Genomic DNA, 25,890 nt, shown 5'->3' on the forward strand with positions numbered 1-25,890 from the left:
ACTAAAAAAAAAGTAGTGTTAAAAAATACAGTAGACAGTTTTTGGCAAGTCTTTTATTAAAAATCTTCTTATTCTCCGCTTCTTCCTCTGGTCTTTCTCCAGCTTCTCCTGCATCTTCATCCTCCGGTCTTCTCCTTCTCCCCCTGCTTCTTCTTCTGCTCTTCTTCTGTCTTCTTCCGCTCTTCTTCTTCCTCTGCCGCCGCTCCAGCTGATGACCCTCCTCCGATGCTGAGTCCCACTGATCTGTCGGCGCTGATGTCCTACATTTCTTAAATAACGATGGGGGCGTGGCAATTGGATTGCGTCATCCGGAGGCCATGCCCCCTTGTGACATCACAGACCCATCATGCCCCGAGCGATGACGTCACAAGGGGGGCGTAGCCTCCGAATGACGCAATCCGATTGCCACGCCCCAATCGTTATTTAAGAAATGCAGGACATCGGCGCAGACAGATCAGCGGGACGCAGCATCAGAGGAGGAGCGGCGGCAGAGAAAGCAGAAGAGTGGAAGAAGAAGCAGGGGGAGAAGTAGAAGACCGGAGGATGAAGATGCGGGAGAAGATGGAAGAAGAAGAAGATTTTTAATAAAAGACTTGTCAAAAACTGTCTACTGTATTTTTTTAACACTACACTACTTTTTTTTTTTTTTTTTTTTTTTTTTTTTGTGAATGGATAGGGGTACAATGTACCTCATTCACATATGGGGGGCGGGCAGAGGCCCTTGTCCCCATCAACATGGGGCAAGGTACTTTGGGGTGGGGGACGCAGAGCCTCCCCTGCCCCAAAGCACCCATCCCCCCATGTTGAGGGCATGCGGCCTGGTATGGTTCGGGGGGGGGGAGGGCGCTCGCTTGTCCCCTCCCTTTCCTGACCTGCCGGGTGCATGTTCGGATAAGGGTCTGGTATAGATTTTGGGGGGGGGCCACGCAATTTTTTTCTTTTGTTATTTCGGCACGGTGATCCCCTCTGAATCCATACCAGACCCAAGGGCCTGGTATGGACCTGGGGGGGGGACCCCACGCTGTTTTTCTGCTTGTTTTTTTTCACAATTTTTTTTTTTTTTTTTTTCTTAGCCGCATTTTTAATTTTTTTTTACATTGAGCGGGAAGCCAGCTGACAGCTCATGACTCATTGGTTGTTAAGGACGCGGCGGCCGGCTTCCCGGCCCCCTCCTTAGCAACCAGCTATATACAGTGTAAAAAAAAGAAATAAAAAAAAAAAACGCAGATCGTGAACTTGCGTTTTGGATGCGGGTCCATTGAATTCTATTACATTCAAAACTCTGCATTTTGTGGTAAAAAAAAGTCCCCAACCCTTTCCAAAAAGGCAAAGGCACAACAATGAATTGATGTGAACATGTTCCATAGGAACCCATGTTAAAAAATTTCCCTGCATTTCTGCAAAATACATTAAAAAACACATTAGTGTGAATCAAGCCTTAAAGTGAAACTTTAGGGTAGGAATGAAAATTGGTGGACAGGCAAGACTTTTAATGTAGAACAGACATGCTTTGTCTCTTTCGCATTAAAGCTATTTACCTGCCTGTCTGCTCCTGTACACGCAGCTCGCTGCACAGATTCGGCATGTGACAGAATTAATACGCAGGAGTGAAGTCATCTTGGCCCAGCCAATGACAGCGACCATGATCGAGACCCGGAAGCCAGCCGGTGGGGAGCTCTGGGGACATTGCATCACTGGAATCATGATGAATATAGCTCTGCTTTAAGTCACATTCAGCTGGACTTACAGTGGGGACGGAAAGTATTCAGACCCCCTTAAATTTTTCACTCTTTGTTATATTGCAGCCATTTGCTAAAATCATTTAAGTTCATTTTTGTCCTCATTAATGTACACACAGTACCCCATATTGACAGAAAAACACAGAATTGTTGACAGATTTATTAAAAAAGAAAAACTGAAATATCACATGGTCCTAAGTATTCAGACCCTTTGCTCAGTATTTAGTAGAAGCACCCTTTTGATCTAATACAGCCATGAGTCTTTTTGGGAAAGATGCAACAAGTTTTTCGCAGCTGGATTTGGGGATCCTCTGCCATTCCTCCTTGCAGATCCTCTCCAGTTCTGTCAGGTTGGGTGGTAAACGTTGGTGGACAGCCATTTTTAGGTCTCTCCAGAGATGCTCAATTGAGTTTAAGTCAGGGCTCTGGCTGGGCCATTCAAGAACAGTCACAGAGTTGTTGTGAAGCCATTCCTTCGTTATTTTAGCTGTGTGCTTAGGGTCACTGTCTCGTTGGAAGGTCCTGAGCACTCTAGAGAAGGTTTTCATCCAGGATATCCCTGTACTTGGCTGCATTCATCTTTCCCTCGATTGCAACCAGTCGTCCTGTCCCTGCAGCTGAAAAAAACCCTTACAGCATGATGCTGCCACCACCATGCTTCACTGTTGGGACTGTATTGGACAGGTGATGAGCAGTGCCTGGTTTTCTCCACACATACCGCTTAGAATTAAAGCCAAAAAGTTCTATCTTGGTCTCATCAGACCAGAGAATCTTATTTCTCACCATTTTGGAGTCCTTCAGATGGTTTTTAGCAAACTCTATGCGGGCTTTCATGTGCCTTGCACTGAGGAGAGGCTTTCGTCGAGCCACTCTGCCTTAAAGCCCCGACTGGTGGAGGGCTGCAGTGATGGTTGACTTTCTACAACTTTCTCCCATCTCCCGACTGCATCTCTGGAGCTCAGCCACAGTGATCTTTGGGTTCTTCTTTACCTCTCTCAGCAAGGCTCTTCTCCCCCGATAGCTCAGTTTGGCTGGACGGCCAGCTCTAGGAAGGGTTCTGATCGTCCCAAACGTCTTCCATTTAAGGATTATGGAGGCCACTGTGCTCTTAGGAACCTTAAGTGCAGCAGAAATTTTTTGTAACCTTGGCCAGATCTGTGCCTTGCCACAATTCTGTCTCTGAGCTCTTCCGGCAGTTCCTTTGACCTCATGATTCTCATTTGCTCTGACATGCACTGTGATCTGTAAGGTCTTATATAGACAGGTGTGTGGCTTTCCTAATCAAGTCCAATCAGTATAATCAAACACAGCTGGACTCAAATGAAGGTGTAGAACCATCTCAAGGATGATCAGAAGAAATGGACAGCACCCGAGTTAAATATATGAGTGTCACAGCAAAGGGTCTGAATACTTAGGACCATGTGATATTTCAGTTTTTCTTTTTTACTAAATCTGCAAAAATGTCAACAATTCTGTGTTTTTCTGTCAATATGGGGTGCTGTGTGTACATTTAATGAGGAAAACAAATGAACTTAAATGATTTTAGCAAATGGCTGCAATATAACAAAGAGTGAAAAATTTAAGGGGGTCTGAATACTTTCCATCCCCACTGTATTCTTAGTGTTGCCATCTTTTTCTGAGAAAAATACTGGCCTTGTGGTAACGTTTTATTAAACCCTCAAATGAAAAATTAGATAGCGGGTGCGGGGAGAAGATCTGCCCCGCACCCGCCCTTTGTCACAGGGAGGGGGAAATATGGGTGTAACGTACTAAAGGTGAACTCAGCTTTTAATAAAACGTTTAAAGTGGTGAGCAATATGTGTTCTTGTGCTTGATGAGGTTTTTTGATTGCTGGACGCACCAGACATGGCGATGCTGTGAGCTTGAGTCCAACCTGGGAGACCTTTAAAGTTCCAGTAGACCTAATATTATTTAGGAGGTCCATGCTGTGGGGTGAGCATACTACATGTGTGTGGGGCAAGATATGCTGGAGATACACGTTATACAGCTTTCTGTGCACAATATCACGGGTGCTTTCAGTTGCCAGTCTTCATGTGAGTAGATTTGTTTTCATATTTATATAGTATCTTGGAAACGGTTAGAGCTGCATGATTCTGGATAAAATGAGAATTGCAATTTTTTTGCTTAGAATAAAGATCACGATTCTCGCGGTGTAACATCTTTCACATTATACCAAAAAATTGGGCTAGCTTTACTGTTTCTCTTTTATTTTTTTTTTTAATTTTTTTTTTTAATTATTAAATGAAGTGTATTTTTTCCCAAAAAACTGAGTTTGAAAGACCGCTGCGCAAATACAGTGTGACATAAAATAACTTTCGCCATTTTATATATATAAATGTTTGGGGGTTCTAAGTAATTTTCTAGCAAAAAATACTGATTTTAACTTAACGTAAGCAACATATGTCAGAAAAAGGTTCACACTGTAGCGATGTCAGACATCGCATGTGGTTCGCACCCGCACTGCAGTGCCGATCACATGCGATGTCTGCAGTGCGAGTTCAGCCATACAGTCATTGGATTTGTATAAGAAAAAGGTGCAGGGACTTTTTTTTTCCCCGCACTTTATTCGGATTGCATTGGGTGTTCTCACCCATGCGATCCGATTCCTGTCTGAAGTCACACATCTGTGAACCGATCTGGGGGTGTCATTAACATTGTATTGACACCCACAGCGGTTTACAGAGGGCATTGTGAACTGCCTGCGGTAGAGATGTGGGAACCGGCGCTGAAATCGCGCTCGTTCCCGCATCACTACAGTGTGAATCTAGGCTCTGCACTGTTTACATAGAATCGTGGAAACAGCTGATTAGCATCATGAGGGGGGGATTGAATCGAGATCGTGTTCTTTTAACGATAAATCGTGCAGCTCTAAAGTGAGTACTATGTAGTTTCTTTTGCTTTCCTTCTGAGGTTTTTCTGGGTCGTGGGATATATTGGAGGTGAAACATATTACTTAGAGGTCCAAACAATAGAGTGAGCACTAAAAGTGGATATTTGATAGAACGCTGCACATACTAAAAGTTGATTTTCTATAATAAGCCAAGGAGTGATTCATCCCGCTTTGTATGGGGTTGGCCTACATGTTCTGATTGTTGCAAGCTATGGTGAGACCAGTCTGTTGCATCACTTCTTTCATCTAGCAATTTATCCATAAAATGCCTCTTTCTGTATGCAAATTGCTTAACATCCTTCCCTGAAATGTTGATAGTTTTAGTATAATTTTTATGTAAAATCAGCCATCAAATTGCCCTCAATTAAATTTTATTTTAATGCTAAAAATTTTCTTGTTTTTATTGTACAGATGGAAGGAGATTTCAAGCTGCATCTCTTGCTCTGGGTGTCAAGATCAGACCTCTGTATGTGCTTCTTGGAACAAGTGGAGGTTATGCAGGCTACAGACAGTATGAAAGTTATAAAGTCCATAGGTTGGAGAAGCTTGGGATGGAGGTTCCCCCACAAGTAGCTCACACCTGGGAGGTAGGGTCTTCTATACTTTATGTACTGTTTTATATTGCAAGGAATGTTGTGTGCAGTTTTTTTTTTTTGTTTTTTTTTTTTTTTTTTTTAGTATTTGGAAATTCAAGCTATAGTGTTTTTTTTTTTTGTTTTTTTTTTTAAAACCCTTTGTGAAAAATGGATACCAGTAAATGCATAAGCGTTCAGAGAAAATTGATGGGAATAACAATGGAAATATTGGGTGCACTTAAAGTGATTGTAAAGGCAAAAGGTTTTTTATCTTAACGCATTCTATGCTTTAAGATAAAAAGCCTTTTGTGTACAGCAGTCCCTCTAGCTCCAACGATGTTGTAGGAATGTCTCGGCCGTTCAGGACTCCCCTCCTCATTGGCTGAGACAGCAGCGCCATTGGCTCCCGCTGCTGTCAATCAAAGTCAGTCACCAGTGAAAGGGGGCGGGCTGCAGCTCAGTGTATGAATGGACACACGGAGCTGTGGATCGGCTCGGGTGCCCATATAGCAAGCTGTTTGCTGTGGGGAGGCACCCAACAGGAGGGTGGGGCCAGGTGAGCTGAAGAGGGACCCGCGAAGAGGAGGATCCAAGCTACTTTGTGCAAATCCACTGCACAGAGGAGGTGAGTATAACATGTTATTTTTAATTAAAATTTGCGTGTTTTTTGCATTAAGGCGAAAAAACACCTGGCAGTGAAGAGCTTTTAGCAAGCTTTGTTGAAGCTTTCAAAATACCATTCAGCCATAGTTTGTAAATGCTGAACGCCGATCCTAATGGTAATGCTGATTGCCGCTTTAAGCGAGCTGCTAGCAAACTTCACTACTTCTTTAAAGCGGGGTTCCACTCAAATTTTTAACTTAATCTTACCCCCTTCAGTTAATTGCATAGATGTTCAAATGCCGCACAAAATTTTTTTTATCGCTGTGATTACCTTTATATTGTACTTTATTGTGGCACTTGCTGTCTCTCCTCCCATGGGAGTAGGCGTGTTTATTGCCTTTCCCCGGCGCCGCACTGTCTCCTGGGAGCTTAGTGTCAGGCTTCCCAAGATTCAGTGCGGAAACAATAATCATGCACGTGAACAAGCTGTGAATGAACAGCATTCACCGCATCCCGGAAATCAATGCTTGTGGGCTTCACATGCCCACAAGCAAAATGGAAACAGCCAGCATCACATTTTTTAAGTTATTCTTCAGTACGAAAACAGACAGAGGCGGAAATATTACACCCAAACTGTGAGTATAATTTTGGGATTAGCAAAGTGTCTCAATGACAATGAAAAAAAAAAAAAAAGATTGGTCGCCGGACTCCCGCTTTGTTTGTTGAAAGCCTCTTGAAGCCTGCTAGCAGCTTGCTTAAAGTGGCAGTTAGCACTCCTAATAGGATTTATTTTCAGCATTTACAAACTGGAGCTGAATGTCAAAGCTGGCTGTTCACACTGCTCTTATACAAACCGAAGCCTGTATGAAACAGGCCTTAGGGAAAATCAGGGTTGTGTGGTATGTTGTTTCAGTATATTGTTTCAGTATATATGGTTATATGGCAGGGGGATTATGGAAAATAAGCTAGCTTTATCTTTTTGTGATAAGTTGGTTAGTTCTTCTGAGGCTCAATATAGCTAAATTGAAAGTTCTGTATTTAAGGGGTAAAATGAGGGGTCTCCTCTCTTCACTGTCTTCTCCCTATGGTGTTCTCTCGACGTGCTCTCTCACTGTAATGCTGGGTCCGCCATTACTTATATAGCCATGGGGCTGGGCCACCCGTTGATGTCATCCAGAGGCCACACCCCCTTGTGATGTCACAACCCGGACATGATGGGGCGGTGATGTCACAATGGGGTGGGGCCTCCGGATGACATCACTGGGTGGCTCGGCCCCATGGCTATATAAGTAATGGCACACAGCGGATTCAGCATTACAGCGGGAGAGAGCGTAGAGAGAAGAACACAGGTAGAACACAGCGGAGAGAGGAGACCCAGCAGAGGTAGAACACAGCGGAGAGAGGAGACACAGCGCAGAGAGGAGACACAGCGCAGAGAGGAGACACAGCGCAGAGAGGAGACACAGCGCAGAGAGGAGACACAGCGCAGAGAGGAGACACAGCGCAGAGAGGAGACACAGCGCAGAGAGGAGACACAGCGCAGAGAGGAGACACAGCGCAGAGAGGAGACACAGCGCAGAGAGGAGACACAGCGCAGAGAGGAGACACAGCGCAGAGAGGAGACACAGCGGAGAGAGGAGACCCGGCAGAGGTAGAACACAGGCGGTGACTGTCGGAGAGAGGAGACCCGGCAGAGGTAGAACACAGGCGGTGACTGTCGGAGAGAGGAGACCCGGCAGAGGTAGAACACAGGCGGTGACTGTCGGAGAGAGGAGACCCTGCAGAGGTAGAACACAGGCGGTGACTGTCGGAGAGAGGAGACCCGGCAGAGGTAGAACACAGCGGAGAGAGGAGACCCGGCAGAGGTAGAACACAGCGGAGAGAGGAGACCCGGCAGAGGTAGAACACAGCGGAGAGAGGAGACCCGGCAGAGGTAGAACACAGCGGAGAGAGGAGACCCGGCAGAGGTAGAACACAGCGGAGAGAGGAGACCCGGCAGAGGTAGAACACAGCGGAAGGAGAAGAGACGCCGGAGCTGCTTTAATAAATTACTTTGTTAAAAACCTGTGTGCTGTTTTATTTTTGACACTTTTTTTTAGGTGAATGGGAACGATGTACCCCATACTCATTCACATAAGGTGGGGGGGGGGGCTGGGATCTGGGGGCCTCTTTGTTAAAGGGGGCTTCCAGATTCCCATAAACCCCCGCCTGCAGACCCTGACAACCACCGGCCAGGGTTGTTGGGAAGAGGCCCTTGTCCCCATCAACATGCACCCAACCCCCCATGTTGAGGGCATGTGGCCTGGTATGGTTCAGAAGGGGGGGGGGTGCTTGTTTGTTTCCAGCCCCTTTCCTGACCTGCCAGGCTGCGTGCTCGGATATGGGGCTGGTATGGATTTTTGGGGGATCCCATGCTGTTTTTTTGGCCTGGGGGTTCCGCTTAAAATCCATACCAGACCGAAGGGTCTGGTCTGGTCTTGAAGGGGGGGCCCTATGCAGTGTGTTGGTTTTTTTTTTTTTCTATTTGGCGTGGAGTTTCCCCTAAAGATTCATACCAGACTTCAAAGGGCCTGGTATTGTCGGAATCAAAGTTGGATCCCGTTCCTTGAAGTCAGATGGAAGTTGGACTTCAAGTTGCAGGGCAAAGTCAGATCCACAGTCGTATGACTGTCGTGTCGTACCAGTGTGAACCCAGCCTGAGATGTTTCTACAACTTCATTGGAGTCCACGTGTGGTAAATTCACTTGATTGGACATGATTTGGAAAGGCGCACACCTGTCTATTAGGGGTGTGCATCTTCACTGGTCTCACGATTTGATTTTATTACAATTATCTGGTCAAAGATTCGATTCCGCGATGCATCACGATTACCGACGAGCTCCCACTTCCGCTTGGGCCACCTAGACGGCCCTTCCACCCTGCAATCTTCTGGGACACATCACAGTTCTCAAAAGATTGCCCGGCTATGCAGGACAGCGCAGTGAGACAAGCACACCCGGCTGTGGAGCTGCAAGCTGTCACAGCCGGATGCCCACAGTAGTATTGCCAGCGCTGTGAACAGGCGGGTGAGAGAATGGAGGGTTTGGGTGGCCACGTCGCTGGATTGTGGGACAGGTGAGTGTCTTTTTATTAAAAGTCAGAAGATGCACTTTTTTTTTGTAGCTGCTGACTTTTAATAAATAAAAAATTGACTGGAACTCTGCTTTGAATTAAAAATAACTTCACTCCCTTAAAGTGCACTACAGAGTACAGGCATTCACACACACTGCTGCTGGGAGGTCAGGAGGGATTACAATCCACAGATGCCAAACAGCTCTGTGAAGTTCCCTGTACTGTCTCTGTGCTGACCAGTGGCAGCTGGTGCTCAAATTTTTTTTGGGGGGGTGCAAACAAACTGAAAAATACTGAACCTCCCCCGTCAAATGCAGCCACTTGTGCCCGTCAAATGCAGCCACCTGTGCCCATTAAATGCAGCCACCTGTGCCAATCAAATGCAGGCATCACTTCACTAACCCCCCCCACAATGCACGGGCCGCCACTGGTGCTGACAGTTCCTTGGCATTCCTGTTTGCACCTTCCAGCACATTAGGAGTTAACAGTGGAATGTGCAAAGGGAAGCCCAGGGACCTGTCAGCACGGAGTGTGAGGTGTAAGTAGAGTACAAACACATTTGTACTCTACTTACTGTTGTTAAAATTACTTTGTTTTAATAAATGCTGTGTTACATTGAATGATGTGCCCCGCTGCATTTGCATTTTAAAAAAATATGGAACTTCATACTGAATTTCACAGTACAATACATCCCGCTCATGTGGCGGCCCGGCCCGGCCCTTCCCGCCTCTCTCCGCTCTCCTCCCACGTCTCTCCTGAGTCCTGACACCAGCGGGGCATTCTCAGCCCCTGAGGCTGAAAATTCTCCGCTGAGGTCAGGACTCAGGAGAGACGTGAGAGGAGAGCGGAGAGAGGCGGGACGGGCCGGACCGGGCCGGGCCAGGCGCCTGATAAGGCAATAACTAAATATTTTCATTGACTGCAGTTATTGGCTTTTGGCCTAACCAGTGGTTCAGGACTGGTTTCTGGTTACTTTTCACTGGTTGGTTACCAAAGAAAACTTTGTAGACCCTAAAATCACACTTACAGTATTTTGAGTGGTTCATCTTCCCATTGGAAGGCTGTTAGTCAATTTACCTATCTTTTTGACTATAAGAAAAGTTGTGTCATTCAATCAGATGCACACTCTCTTCGAGTACATACTAATGGTACATCAGGAAAATCCTTCACAAATATTTAGGGTTATTACAAAACTGCTTCTTACTTGTACCATTTTATTTATTTTTTTTTATTTTTTGTGTATTGCATTCTGTATTTACTGATTGTATTGGCTTTTGGTATCTTTTTTTTTTTTTTTTTTTTTTTTTTTTTTTTTTTTTTGTACTTCTGTTTTGGTTACACAATAAAATATATTTTTCTGATTTAAAAAAAAAAAAAAAAAAAATCTGAAAGCTGTTCTAAAGCTTCCTCCAATGTCCCAAAACAAACATTTTGGCTTTCAAAAAAAAAGAGGCAAAATCAGAAGGTATGTTCAAGCTTTTTTACTGAACACAAATTGACATTACCTTCTTGGTGCCTGCCACCATTTGTCAAATGAAAACTTAAAACTTCATTGGGGGAATGTGCCCCAACCTCTGTGCAAATTATTCTCTAAACTTGATCTATCATGAGTATATATGTCAGTTGAGGTTTGTGCTAAAATTCTTTTGTGACAGTGCCAAATGCACTTGCACCATCCTTAGTACTACCTTTACTGTATGGACAGATTTAGTAGGGGGAGCAGTTTCACAAAATTATATTTTCTTTTAAAATAACTTTAAACCTTCCTACCTGCACTGTTTGATAAAATGTGCATTGATCATGTAGTGTCATTTGTTGCCCTGTGCGCACAGCCTATGGTATAGTAAATCAACACATTCCAGTGTCGGAATTTTCTATTGGTTTGAAACATAAGGCATGCGGCATGGCACTGCACAGGTTGATGCATGACCTCTGTCTCTAGTGTGAGAACTCACACTTTCTGTGAGGAAACTTCATATCACACAATCCCTTGCTCTGTTTAGTGCTCTTCAGATGAGAGCTATTAACAGAGCCTACCATGCTGAAAGAAATGTGTTTATTTAATCTCTTTAGCACTCGCTCATTTGTGAAGTAACTGAGAAATGACTAGGCATGCACTGGATGGTATGTGACCCTGAACAATAAGTTGTTTGTACGTCTGGTGAATAGGGACAAGTTAGTTTGCGTAATGCATGAACATAGGAAAATCTACAAACTGCAGCCATAACGTGTGAGCCCATCATTACAAGGTAAGGCAAACAACACAGGGAATATAACGGCCCTAATACCTAGCTAAAACAACAAAAACATTCAAAAGTGTACAGTATCATTAAACTAGTTTGCCAAATACAGTTCATGATTCTAATCAGATTTGAAAGCTGCTTTAAAATATTTTATTACATTGACAACTTTGTGTCAGAATACAATACAGCAGTGGGAGAGATCCCTGCATCAACATCATTTGTTGAACACATAAAAAAAAAAAAGTGGTTGTGCTATATGCGAGACAAGCATGTTCTGGGAGGACGTGTGTGGTTGTGTGGCCTCGCGATCTGTGACTGCTGTGTCTAATCAATCCGGGTACCGGGCCGCTGTGATTGGTCACATTGCATGGTACCAGGGCCAATCACAGCGATCACATTACCAGTAGTCAACAAAGGCTGTTATTCATGACGCTATTGCTTACTACTGTCATTTCTGTGATTGATCACATGGTACAGGGCCAATCACAGTGGCCCTGTACCATGTGATAGCTGGGACCAATTACAGCTATCATAGTAGTACTTAAAGCATTTTCAGTATTTTTTTTTTTTTTTTTTTTTCTTTCTTATCTTTTCTTTATCTTTTATCTTTTTTTTTTTTTTTTTTATATCTTTCCATCTATTAAATCCCCTGCCCTTGTTTTAACTTTGGATAGTAAAACATTTTTTTTCTGCCAGTAAATACCTTATACAGCCCACTTCCTGTTTCTTGTCTGGTAAAAAGCCTAGGCTTAAGACATCATGCACAGCGCTCTCACTCTTGTGAGAGTTTGCCAGGAAGGGAGGGGGGATGAGTCATAAGAGGACCAATGAGATCTGCAGAGCTGGAGGTGTGCCTCTGTGTGTCTCTGTAAATCCAGGAATTGAACAGGCAGCATTTTCAGCTGCCCACAGTTAAAATGGATGCAGCCAGACTCAGTGCAGGTAGATTTCTGCAGCATATTTTGGCAAGTACAGAATCACAGTAAATATAAAATAATATGCAAAGTGGTTGGAGGGAAGCTTCAGAATGACAAAGATGTTTTTATTCAAACTATGTGAGCAGACTGCAGTACCTCTTTAACGGCTGCCGGAATACAGCTGGAGTGTGTAAAAAAAAAAAAAAAAAAAAAAAAAAAAAGAAAAATGCAGTTGCAGGCTTCACCCTGGTACTGTTTTTTTTTTTTGTTTTTTTTTTTGTTTTTTTTTTAGAGCTGATGTCGCCCACTCATAATAACGACCGATGCAGCTAAGCGGCCGCTCGGCTGTTATTGCAAGCAGCGGGAGGGGGTCATAATAGGTCATTATGACCTAGCGGACAATACAACCGCTTTAAATACCTTGGACTGTTTTCTTTCCAAAAAGGGGTCATTTAGGGAGTATTTATGCTGTCTTGGCATTGTTCAAGTATAAATACAGTACACACCATAGTTTGTAGACCCTCTAACTTTTTCACAGACTAAATAATATACACTGATTTTGGTTATTTTTACCAAAGGAATGCAACAGAGTACATTTTGGCCTGAATTTATGAAGAAAGAGCATTTATTTGAAAAATTGTGTAATAGAAACTGAAACATTTTTTTCAAAATTTTCTGTGTTTATAGCAAAAATATTAAAAAGCCCAGTGGTGATTAAATACCACCAAACAAAAGCTCTATCTGTCTCAAAAAATGCTAACATTTTCATTTTGGGTACAGTGTTTTATGACTGAGTAGTTGCCATTGAAAGTGCGACTGTGCTGAAATCTGAAAAATAGCACTGGACAGGAAGGAGGTGAAAGGGTCCTGTCTTGAGGTTGTTAAAACCTAATTAAATATGTTTACAGTTTAAACTTATTACAATGTACCTACATCTTTTCAGCTGTCCAAATACCGTATTTAGCTAGATGAGAAACCACCAATTACAAATCTTTACTCGCTGACTTCTAAGAATATTTGTTGCCTGGCTGTCTTTGCTTTCAATGCTTTCTCTGTTACTTACCCGGAACAAGCATACAGAATAGAAAGTCAGAATGATGTCAGTGACTCAAAAAAATATTTAAGCCATTTGATTACCACGGTGGCCAGGCATCTAGCATTTTTATAAGATGTCAACAATGGCAGCTTCTATACTGTATTCTCTTAGTCATTTTTTTGCAGCTGTGAACTTGTTTTTACCTTTTTGATTGTTGGTTTGTTTTTTTTGCCACCTAGTGGAGGGTACTTGTGTGATATATAGAATACAGTGGCAAGAAAAAATGTGAATCCCTTGGAATTAACTGGTTTTCTGTAGTAATTTGCAATAAAAGGACAATGCTGCTGTTCAAAGAGGCCCCTGTACTCCTTTATCCAGAGTAGGGGCTTACTAATACAGGAAGTGTGTTACTGACCAGATCCCTAGGTAGAAACAGAGAGGGGGGGGTCCTAAAAAGGAAAACTAATACAGCCACCACATCTAATCCAAGCTGCAATATAGTACATGTTTGGTTTTGGGTTTAATACTTTAGGTCTTTTAGTGTATTAGTGGTACAGTTAACTGCAATGGGTGGAATAGCTAAAAAAAAACAAAAAAAAAACAAATATTCCAAAATTGGGGATTTGGGTTTATTATTATTATTATTATTATTATTATTATTATTATTATTATTATTCAGGATTTATATAGCGCCAACAGTTTATGCAGCGCTTTACAATATAAAAGGGAGACAATACAGTTATAATATAATAAAATACAAGAGGATTAAGAGGGCCCTGCTCAGAAGAGCTTACAATCTAATATATATTGACTTAGAATGTAGCTGTCCAAAATGGCAAGCAAACGAAAAATAGTTGCATGTTGGCGAGGTTGAAAAAAGTCACAAGTCCATCAAGTCCAACCTATGTGTGTGATTTTATGTCAGTATTACATTGTATATCCCTGTATGTTGCGGTCGTTCAGGTGCTTATCTAATAGCTTTTTGAAACTATCGATGCTCCCCGCTGAGACCACCGCCTGTGGAAGGGAATTCCACATCCTAACCGCTCTTACAGTAAAGAACCCTCTATGCAGACAATCGGAATACAATGCTGTAACTTGTTTCAGGCATTTTACACTACCAGGAGAACCTGGGGAATTGCTACGATAAAAGGCTATGTGTTAATCTGAACCAGATAAGGAACTGAGATTTTATCAGAAAGCTAATTCTATGTTTCTGGACTCCATACATGTTACCTGGACAGTGCAAATTTCTTGGTAGATTTCAGATCTACGTAACCAGTTTGCAGCCTTTCCTAAGTTTTTGGGAACTGAAGAAAACTCAAATATGAATTTATAATGTCTTACTGAAAGATTTTGAACAAACAGCAATACAGTATGGTGGCAAATAACTGACAAGATCTGAAGAGCCACATGGCGGTGCAGCTCATATTTTTCCATATTTTTTTTTTCTTCGTTGTATACAGAAAACTATTTTTTAAAGTTAAAGGACAAAAACCAGTGCAATGAAGTAAGAATTGTCTAAGTGACCATATTGTTATCCATATTGTGAAATATGTTAAAATGATCTTTTGAAAGTGGTAATCTCGGAAATGGACTTTCCAACCTCTTCTGCTGCTCTTTGCGGGTGTCTCGTGTCCATCTTGCTAAATTTTGAAAACGGTTTGTGTTCCCTTTGTTGTATCTGACAGTCATTTTGAGCTTAAACCTCAATTAACTTATGCATCCCTCAGTTGGATTGTTACTCCAGGATTAACACTTCATCATGGTATCAGGTCAGGAGGAAAACCAGCATAGAAGAAATAAAATTCCCCAGGATTCCTTGAACAGAGAAAAGATCATCATCGGGTTGGAAAAGTTGTTGAGAATTTCCAAGTATGCAGTAGCTTGGTAGCAGATACTGTTCATCGATCTATTTTGGCTGCTGGAAATGCATTAACTTCTATAGGTATCTTTTGTGGGATTTCTCGTTTAATCATCGTGACCAAGGCAGTATTTGTACATTGTTACATAGCTGGTCTGGATGAAAAAGACACAAGTCTATCTAGTTCAACCAGTTCAGTTTTAGGAAACTAAAATGTTGTTTAGCTGCATAAACAATCACAGACAGGGGAATGGATTTTCTAAATCCAATTGCAGTGTTGTTTAAATCTTTGTACAGTTATTTGTGTTGCAGATTCTTTCAGTATTAGTCATTTTGTATTACAGATATAAAAAAACCTTACTTGGGGCTTTTGTGAATTTGGTTGTTGTGCCTTTTTTATTTTAGCTTTTTAAAAGTTGTGCATATGTTGTGGGCATTTCATGTTTATAGCTATAGCGTTTCCCTCTACAGAAGGTAGTCGGGAAATTTTAGTGGGTGTGAATATCAAATGTGTTTTTACATATTCTCATGTATAGATCATGTGGTAGAGGTAGAGCTGACCTGTATATTTAAATGCTGTGAGGGATAAAGGGCGAGGAACTCCTAGCTGATGAGGTAGGGAAGGAGGAGCAAGAGATAGAAACCTGCTTATTACAGAGTATTATTCTGTGTCGTCACATCCTCCGCCAGGCTAGGAGGCAGCAAAGACCGGCAGCCTCGGACCTGATGATGTGCCAGTCACCGAAGGGCCAGCACGGTCCGGACCTTTACCCGAGGAGATGGTGAGATGCCGGAAGCCTGCAAACAACCCTGCTCCCTTCAGATGTAACCTGCGCAAAGTGAAACTTCATGTTCGCAGAACACGAGCAGCCAGTGCCAATAACAGTGCCAGGGAAGAGCAAACAGACCCAGCAGAACCAGCAAAACCTGACACTTCTACCAGCAGACGGGCACGCTTCAGGTACCTTCCGATTGCAGGTCAGCCAAAATGAGGAAAGGACAGGGAGAGCAATGGCTAAGCTTTTGTTTGGCCTAATTAGGCAAAAGCTCCTTATGCATTCAGTGGAGTGAGGGGTGGGGAGAGAATGATGCTACTGTGTGGTCAGTCGGGCAGAAAAGCAGCTTGCTCAGCATTTGCAGTGTGAAAGAGGCACCAGGCCTGAAAGGAATGTGTCACTGGAAGGGATGGATGGGGAAAGAGGCAGAAAAGCAGGGATTGGTCCATGGCTGTCTGCATTGAAGGGGGAGTGTGAGAGGCGGCTCTGGCTCCTGGGTACCTCATCTCCTGCTTGACAGCCATGAAAAAGATCTTGAGCTGAATGTCTCAGCATTCCACTTAATGTAAGTTGCTTTGTGTTTTTATGTTTTTTTGGCGATGATGCTTTGATCTTGGCACAGCATGCTTTTTTGTGTTTTTCAGCCATTATTTGCAAAATTTCTGTTGGAATGGATGATAGTCTCTGTAGTATTTTTACATTGTGCCCCTTGCAATTGATCTGGCTGTACTCCTTGTGCTTGGGTCAGCTGAACCCTTACGGACAGTATGGGAAATCTGATTTGTATCTGGATAATCGGCAGCAGTGATAGGTTAAGAAGGTGCTTATCTGTGTCTGGTGAGGTTGGCCCAGCCCTTTAAAACTTTACTTCATGGAGTCTGTTTTATTAAACATTAATCTCTTCTGGTGGGCAACTTTGTGTTTTTTAATTGGCTGGATTTGTGTCCATGTAAGTTTGTCTTGTGGTCCTTTTTGGTTGTATGTGGTATACCCTCTTCCTAGGAGATAAAGGCATGAAGCTCTGAATAATTAGGCAAACCGCAGTGTTCTAAACGTCATCCAGCAGGTCTGTCCTGTACAAAGTCGTGATGGATTACACCTGTTGTGCACTACCAAGTTGCTTCCATAGTGTCAGTGGTGTAGTGCTCAGACTGGGTATGTGATCTTTTCATAATTGTGTCTGATTTGCAGGTTGCAGTTCCCTCAGCTGGCTCTCAGACGGAGGTTGGGGCAGCTGACCTGTATGTCTAGGTCTGCCCTGAAGCTGCGTTCTTGGCCTCTCACGATCCTTTATTACCTCTTACCATTTGCTGCACTTCGGCCCTTGGTCAGAGTAGGATGGCGACCTACTAGCAGGGTAAGTTTACAGTTTGTCTTCTGTTTTGTGACTGTAATCCATATGTAAATATTGAACTACTAACTACTATATATTACAAGCTGTGTAGTGCAGACACATTGCAATAATGTTTCCTAAACTGAATTGCTTTGTCCAGAGAGGATAATTTGCAAACATACACATAACTAGTATAGGTCAGTATGTTCGAGAAAAATAATATGACCGTTGCACTTCCTCTCAAATGTAATATTGGTGGCTATAATCAGGAGTTCCATAAGCAGTAATGAAATCATCAGTAGTGGTTACTGAGCAGTCGCATTCCTTTGTGTGTTGCCAACTTCAGGCTAGCCATACACAAGCAAATCCCACATGAAAAGGATGGGCTGTGAAAGGGATCTGTCTGGCTCTTTCAGGTTTTAAAACTTCCAGGACCACACCAACTCCTTGTGGAGCAATCTCACAAGCAGACCATTCCCTTTTCTATGTACAGTATAATAGAGAAAAGTTGTTAATCTATCAAATTTGCCAGCATATTTCCATTAGCCCCGGTTCACACATGGGTGGAACGACTTGCAGGTCGCCTCACCCAGGCCACCTGCACACGACTTCCACGGGGACTTGCAAAACGACTTCTGTATAGAAGTCTATGCAAGTCGCCTCAAGTCCCCCCAAAGTAGTACAGGAACCTTTTTCTAAGTCGGAGCGACTTGCGTCGCTCCTATTAGAACTGTTCCATAGTACAGAACAGGAGGCGACTTGTCAGGCGGCTAGGTCGCCTGACAAGTCGCCCCTGTGTGAACCGGCAGTTAACTGCAAGTAGTAACAACAATTTACCGCAGTACTGATTATTACTAGAGAGCTAACTAGTACAGAGCTCAGTTGTCACATTGCTCGCAAATAGGGGCCCATGAATGGTCAACATTTCAAGCTATTTTAGATAGCTCCATTCATTATATATATATATATATATATATATATATATATATATATTTTTTTTTTTTAGATGAACACTGTCATGTATGTTTTCAACTAAGAGGATATCCCATATTGTGGTGGCAGATATTTTTTTAATTTAAATTCTGTAATGACAGTGAATTTAAAAAAAAAAAAAAAAAATTCTGTGGCATCAGAAATGATATGATTAGTTGGGTTCTGCAGGTCTGTGACATTTCTTGGTCTTTTTTTCTGTGAATGGGACAGTACACAATGATCTATGCTTTGTGGGAGACAAACTATGCTGGGAACAGCAGATTGGAGGTCAACATTCTTTCAGCATATGTCCTTCATTCATCTGTCTGGACTAAAAGTAATCCGCTTGCATATCGCTTATGACAAGTTGTCACTGGGGAAAAGCCTGCCAGATCTGAACAATGCTTAGCAGGCCAGTTGATGAATAGCCTTACTGTTATGAGAAGTAGAAGGGGTAAAATGGTTCCTCAGTTTTGAAAAAAACACATTTCCATTCTATTTGTCTGTAGTTGAACATTGTAGTCTTCAGATGAATGGCCTTTTTAATTAATCAAAAATAGACTGATATTTTAGTGTTTTTAAAAAGACAGGCTTTGGAACTTGATGCTGCTGATATACAGAACTTTTCCAGGACCAATAAATGTAAAATGATCTCCTTTCTATGAGTGACATTAATAAATATTTACAGATTTGTATTAATGAGCTAGAAAGTCCATCAGTAGGCAGTTTTGCACTTTAAGATATGGGGAAATCTTAGGTGAATCGCCTGTGCTGATGTTGTTTTATATACAGTGCCTTGAAAAAGTATTCGTACCCCTTGAAATATTCCACATTTTGTCATGTTACAACCAAAAAAGTAAATGTATTTTACTGGGATTTTTACGTGATGGACAAATACAAAGTGGCACATAATTGTGAAGTTGAAGGAAAAAGATAAATGGTTTTCAAAAATGTTTACAAATTAAATATCTGAAAAGTGTGGTGTGCATTTGTATTCAGCCCCCTTTTACTCTGATACCCACTAATTAAAATCTAGTGGAACATATTGTCTTCAGAAGTCGCCTAATTAGTAAATAGAGTCCACTTATGTGTAATTTAATCTCAGTATAAATACAGCTGTTCTGTGAAGCCCTCAGAGGTTGGTTAGAGAACTTTAGTGAACAAACGGCATCATGAAGGCCAAGGAAAATGCCAGACAGGTCCGGGATAAAGTTGTAAAGAAGATTAAAGCAGGGTTAGGTTATAAAAAAAAATATCCCAAGCTTTAAACATCTCAAGGAGCACTGTTCAATCCATCATCCGAAAATGGAAAGAGTTTAGCACAACTGCAAACCTACCAAGACATGGCCGTCCACCTAAACTGACAGACCTGGGCAAGGAGAGCATTAATCAGAGGAGCAGCCAATAGGCCCATGGTAACTCTGAAGGAGCTGCAGAGATCCACAGCTCAGGTGGGAGAATCTGTCCACAGGACAACTATTAGTTGTGTGCGCCACAAATCTGGCCTTTATGGAAGAGTGACAAGAAGAAAGCCATTGTTGAAAGAAAGCCATAAGAAGTCCCGTTTGCAGTTTGCGAGACGCCATGAGGTAGACACAGCAAACACATGGAAGAAGGTGCTCTGGTCAGATGAGACCAAAATTTAACTTTTTTGCCTAAAAGCAAATGTGTGTGGCGAAAAACTAACACTGCGCATCACCCTGAACACACCATGTTGTGGAGATGCTTTGCTTTAGCAGGGATAGAGAAGCTGGTCAGAGTTGATGGGAAGATGGATGGAGCCAAATACAGGGCAAGAAAACCTGTGAAGCCGAGTACACATGTACCGAATGTCTGGAGAAAAAAAAGCCATCATCCGGCCAGTGTGTATGTTGGTCTGTCGCTTCTGTCAGACATGCATGCTGGAAAACCACAGCCGGCCGACTTCCGATCAGCGATCTCAGCCAATGTTAGAGAGCGCTGATTGGAGTGTTCTGGCGGAGGGCCGTCTCCCTCGGAACAGGAGATGACTGCACTAATGTGATCATTAGTACAGCGTCTCCTACTGGAGCTGACAGTTCTTTTTTCGTTCAACCTGCTGGGTTGTACAAAGAAACTTGTAGCGTGTACCAGGTTTTAGAGTCTGCGAAAGACTTGAGACTGGGGCGGAGGTTCACCTTCCAGCAGGACAACGACCCTAAACATACAGCCAGAGCTACAATGGAATGGTTTAGATCAAAGCATATTCATGTGTTAAAATGGCCCAGTCAACGTCCAGACCTAAATCCAATTGAGAATCTGTGGCAAGACTTGAAAATTGCTGTTCACAGATGCTCTCCATCCAATCTGACAGAGCTTGAGCTGTTTTGCAAAGAGGAATGGGCAAAAATGTCACACTCTAGATGTGCAAAGCTGGTAGAGACATACCCAAAAAAACTTGCAGCTGTAATTGCAGCGAAAGGTGGTTCTACAAAGTATTGACTTACAAATGCACGCCACACTTTTCACATTTTATTTGTAAAAAAAATTTAAAAACATTTATCATTTTCCTTCCACTGCACAATTATGTGCCACTTTATGTTGGTCTATCACATAAAATCCCAATAAAATATACCCATCTGTATCCGACACTTGCTGGCGGGAATGCGGCCTCAGGGGCTCATTCCTCCACATTTTGTGGGAGTGCCCTAAAATACAGCCCTTCTGGCTAGATGTACGAGCTCAGATTAAGGCCATTCTGGACATTGAGATCCCTGATTCCCCATTGGAATCTTTGCTGCACGTCCCTACCATTCCTCTCAGCCAATATTGCAAGTACGCATTGCCCCATTTACTCAACGTGGCCAGAAGGTTAATTCGATATATTGGAAGAGACCACAAATTTCTACACCTGCTGAATGGATTACCTTAGTGAATAATATAATGGCTGCAGAGGAATGGATTTCGAAGTGTAAAGACCGCTATGACAAGTTTTTTTTATAGTATATGAGCCACTTGGATACACTATACTAGAAAAAGTCACACCGGGCTCTCAAGGGGTGACCACGGGTAACAACCCCTCCTGTTGATGGGGTTGGGAATGTGGAGGCTCCTGATCCTTAAACGAAACAGACTGGCCACTATACCCACACACTTGGTATGGGCCCAAGTTTTTCATGGAATGCTGCCTTAATATGTTTTGTTTTGTATCCTTCTACCTCTTCTCCTCAGTTTCTTATCCATGTTTGGGGGTCTGAGTCATCCTTAGCATCATGTCAGGGGGGCATATCGGGGGCGACACATTGATATTTGTGTTCATATGATATGGTTGGATTATGATGTTCCCTTTGCCCCATTTTTCCCCTCCTTTTTCTAATCATTTAATTGAACAATGCGTATGACACCACCGAGGATTCTTTCTGTACATTTTTATTCCTTTATGTCTTTTTGTATGTTGTATGATTCATTTTTTTTTTCAAATTAAAGATTACATAAAAAAAAATCCCAATAAAATACATTTACGTTTTTGGTTGTAACATAACAAAATGTGGAAAATTTCAAGGGGTATGAATACTTTTTCAAGGCACTGTAATCTTCTGTATTTCAGTTTTTTTTATTATGTTTGTATATGTTGGTATTCAGTGTAACTTGGCTTAATATAAGTAAAAACACCTTCAGTGCCCATTCATATAAAGCCTTATACACTGAGTTTATTTTCCATTTAACCCAGCGGGTTGAACGAAAAAAATGCTGTCGGCTCCGGTTGGAGCCGCTTTACCACCGGTCTGACGTTAGTATAGTGATCTCCCCCTGCTGAGCTGTTGTGTTCTAACAAGGGGACGCCCCCCCTGCCAGAGCGCTAATCGGGAGCCAGTCGGCTGCTGGCTTTCCAGCATACTCGTCTGACTTCTGTCGGATCAGCTGCCATACACACGGGCCGAATGTCGGGCGTTTTTTATTTCACGGCCGCCCTGCATTTGGCCCATGTGTACGGGGCTTAAGATGCAGTGGGATGCATTTTTGACTGCACTCCAGCCATAGAGACAGTCCAAAATTCCAAGTTCTCCTATGGGCATAGTTCACACTAGTGCAGTGAATAAAGTACAGCATGCTGCATTTTTCTGCACAGAAATGCATGTAAAAGGATGCAAATGCGCTGCAGTGCACATAAAAGCCCAAAGAAGAAAGGAGACAGAAGTGAACGCAAATACATGCAAAAACGCACAGTTTCTGGTGTGCATGGGCGCTAAGACTGCAAGTATTGCTTCTCTGCACTGTGCAAGGCTGGCTCTACTTTACCCTAATTACTTGGACAAGAAGGGGCACCCCAGTCTTCCAGTTTTGAGGAATCTCTTTAGAAAAATAACAATGCACTTTGTTGTATGTAAGCATGCCTAGGCACTCCTGGGCTTATATACCAATAGCTGTATATTTACAGTGCAAGATCGAAGGCAGCCTTTTTCCACCAGGGTGCCTTCAGGTTTCTTCAGGGGTGCCTTGGCAAAATGCCTAAAAATTGCCCATAAATTGTATATAAGCCAGCGGGTGAACAAAGCATGCCTTTTAGTTACACAAAGCCACAGTGTGCACCATTGCAGCCTTCAAGCTGCTGGTCTCCTATCAACCAATGACATCATTGGTTGATAAGGGGGACCTTGTTTGCCATGTTTGCCCCTCTCCATCAGCAATGGGATCACATTGGCTGAGTGAAGGAAAGAAACTGAGGGAGAAGAGAAACACTGGATTACTAGTCATTACCAGTGTGCACAGATGTTTTTGCTTTGTAGGAATACATTACCTCTAATGTTGTCCTAACTGTGTGGATGTTGATGTATTATGTAAAACTATTAATTAGTGTTTTACATTTTAGAATGTGGTGCCTCGAGATTGTCCATAATTTTAAATAGGTGCCCTCACTAAAAAAAAAGTTGAGAAACACTGACCTAAGGCACTCTTGCCTTTGACTGCTAGTCTTAGGAGATTTGGAGTGAGATTTGATATGAGAAAGCAAAAGCCCTGCCTCTTCCAAGTGACCACCTTCACACAGAGACCTACTGCAGAACAAGGCATAGACAAGTCAGTAATGAGGAAAAGATCAGCTGCAGAGACAATGCAATTATTTTAGTTAATATAAACCGCTAAATACCTTTTCTCATCAGCAGTATATAGCTGCCTTGTGACTTCTATCAGTGTCCGGCCAACCACTGGTTAAAGCTTGTAGGAGGAGTCTTCATTCAACACGACTGTCCTATGAGGCTGCAGGACCGCTGACCCTCTGTCTGGACAGTGTGGATTGGCCCTGTGCTGATCACATGCACCCCCCCCCCCCCCCCCCCAAAAAAAAGAAACCTCTCTAGCAATACACACCAAACTGAGCATGTGCAGAGTGCCCCCAAACCTCTGTACTATCAGGGGATGGATTGGGGACAGTAAAAGAAGGGGAGGATCAGAGAAGACAGGATCAATACAGCCTTTTTACACAATGCAGAGGATTAACCCTTTAGGTTCCGCAGTGAGTATAACCAGCATGCTTTACTGCATATACAAGACTGATTTTAATGTTGTGGGTTTAGTAACACTTTTTAAGGTAAGGCCATTGAATTTGTACATGTTATTAGGATTCATGTTTTTTGAGACAACCAATGAAATCTGGCATGATTTAAAAATAAGTTGGGCTAGGAAAATACACCAAAATAAAGAATTATAAAAAGTGGAAAAGAAGTAAATGAAGAGACAAGATTAGGCGTTGTAACTTTAGCTTATGATTTAGAAAGTATCCAGGTCAAAATCAGCCAGAAGGCATGTTGCAGCACATTCAAGAGAGAGTAAAATATGGCTTCCCTGTATTTTTTGTGTAGGTTTCCTTCAGTGACTCGCTTATATGAAAATGCAGGTTGGGAGTTCAGACATCACTGGCAGTGGCGTATCATCCATGTGTGTGGGGTGTTCACTGCACAAGGACCTCCGAGGGAGGGAGGCACTGTGACCTGACCCACCCTGCACACATGGATGATACATCGTTCGGTGATGATCGGTGTAGCGGTGGGGGCCCATCTTTTCATACAGAGGGCGTCGCATTGAGGGGGGGGGGCACTGTCGCTGACAGGAGAAGTGACAGCTGCATCATTGCTCTTGGGGCGGGCCGACACCTCTGGAGAAGGTATGTAAATAGATGACTCCCGCGCTGTCTTAATAAACTAAGCTAGGGGGCACTGCTGCAAACACCTGTGGATCTGATCCAGACAGAAAAATGTGATAAATAAGTAAGTGATGGTGTTTTCGCTGTGTGAGAGGGAGTGATATGAGACAAACTACTAAATAAAATAGGTGAAATTATTATCAAACACAATTCGCATGATAATAAAATCCTAGTGCAAACAGGACAAAGCGACAAAGCAAATAACATAATCATGTGAATAAAAATCAGGTGAAACGAATAAACATAAAACACATAAATGAACGTGATGAAATCCTAATTGAGACTATATAGGTCTATAAAGAAATAACTGAATAATTCAGTTATTTCTTTATAGACCTATATAGTCTCAATTAGGATTTCATCACGTTCATTTATGTGTTTTATGTTTATTCGTTTCACCTGATTTTTATTCACATGATTATGTTATTTGCTTTGTCCTGTTTGCACTAGGATTTTATTATCATGCGAATTATGTTTGATATTAATTTCACCTATTTTATTTAGTAATTTATCTCGTATCACTCCCTCTCACATAGCACAAACACCATCACTTACTTATTTACCTCTGGAGAAGGGATGCTGGGGATGCCCGTGCAGTAGCTGCTCAGACAAGTAAAGAAAAAGTGTCAGCAAAGGAAGACTTCCTTTGCTGGGCTCTGCAATAGATGATGACATCAGTCAGAGCCTGGCAGAGGAGAGGAAGTTTTCTTTTGCTTTTGGGAGATCTCTGAGCTATCGCTGCACTGGCATCCCCGGCATCCCTCCTAGATGAGAGAAATCAGCCCAGAAGAAAAGTGAGAGAGAGGATGGATCCCTTTTTTTCCCCCTTGAAGACAAAGCTGCATTCTTTTAGACAGATATGCAGGGGCAGGGGCAGGGCATGGGCCCCATCAGGTAGGCTGTAGGGGGCCCCATGATTTCTAACAGTGGCGCTGCTGTAACTGCCAGCGCCACCCACTGCACCGATCACCCTCGACTGTCCCTCTGTGTCCTCCTCCAGCCCCCTATGTCTTCCTCCAGCCCCCTGTGTCCTTCTCTACTGATACTCCACTGCCCTACTGACACCATTCACTGGCCCCCAAAAAGCATTTTTTTAAAATGGGGAACAAAAAATGTAATTGCAAAAAAATAAATAAAATAATAAAGAACTACTGACACCGTCCACTGCCCTACTGACACCACCCTGCACATAATACCCACCTCCATACACTCTGCACTCCTCTCCTGCACATCCCACCCACCACTATACACTCCACACCCCTCTTCCTGCACCTACTACCCACCTCCATACACTCCTCACTCCTCTCCTGCACATACTACCCTCTGCCGTACACCCATACTCCTCTCCTGCACGTACTACCCGCCGCCGTATACTCTACACTGAACATTCCCTATTTAACATTACCTCATTTTGCACTATGCAAGTCACCTCAGACTCTATTTAACCACACCCCCTTTTAAGCCACATCCAATATTTAGCGCAATTTTAACCATGCCCACTTTTTGCCATTTGCCTGTGCCTGGGGCCCACCTATTTCATGATACTGTGCTTCTTCTGGTTTGGTGACCTATTAAGTCAGATGAACAGCCTGGATCATACAGTAGTAGCACCTTGCAGATCTGAGCTTGGCTGCCATTGCCAGCCTTTTGGAA

At 42.8% G+C, this 25,890-nt stretch overlaps 1 protein-coding gene across 4 annotated transcripts in view; it reads left to right on the forward strand.

The window, feature by feature from the left end:
• PISD (phosphatidylserine decarboxylase) overlaps window positions 1–25,890 on the forward strand; it is a 58,470-nt gene that overhangs the window by 4,415 nt on the left and 28,165 nt on the right. The window contains exons 1-2 of one of the 4 annotated variants that reach the window (XM_073629261.1): window positions 15,644–15,960; window positions 16,967–17,132. In XM_073629261.1, the coding sequence (XP_073485362.1) occupies window positions 15,779–15,960; window positions 16,967–17,132 (348 nt within the window). In that variant the 5' untranslated portion in view covers window positions 15,644–15,778. Of the gene's footprint in view, window positions 1–5,061; window positions 5,238–15,643; window positions 15,978–16,125; window positions 16,341–16,966; window positions 17,133–25,890 lie in introns of those variants that run through there. The other 3 variants (XM_073629264.1, XM_073629263.1, XM_073629262.1) reach the window with 3 other exon arrangements.

The sequence above is a fragment of the Aquarana catesbeiana genome, linkage group LG01, assembly GCF_042186555.1.
Source record: "Aquarana catesbeiana isolate 2022-GZ linkage group LG01, ASM4218655v1, whole genome shotgun sequence".
NCBI classification, from domain to species: Eukaryota; Metazoa; Chordata; class Amphibia; order Anura; family Ranidae; genus Aquarana; species Aquarana catesbeiana.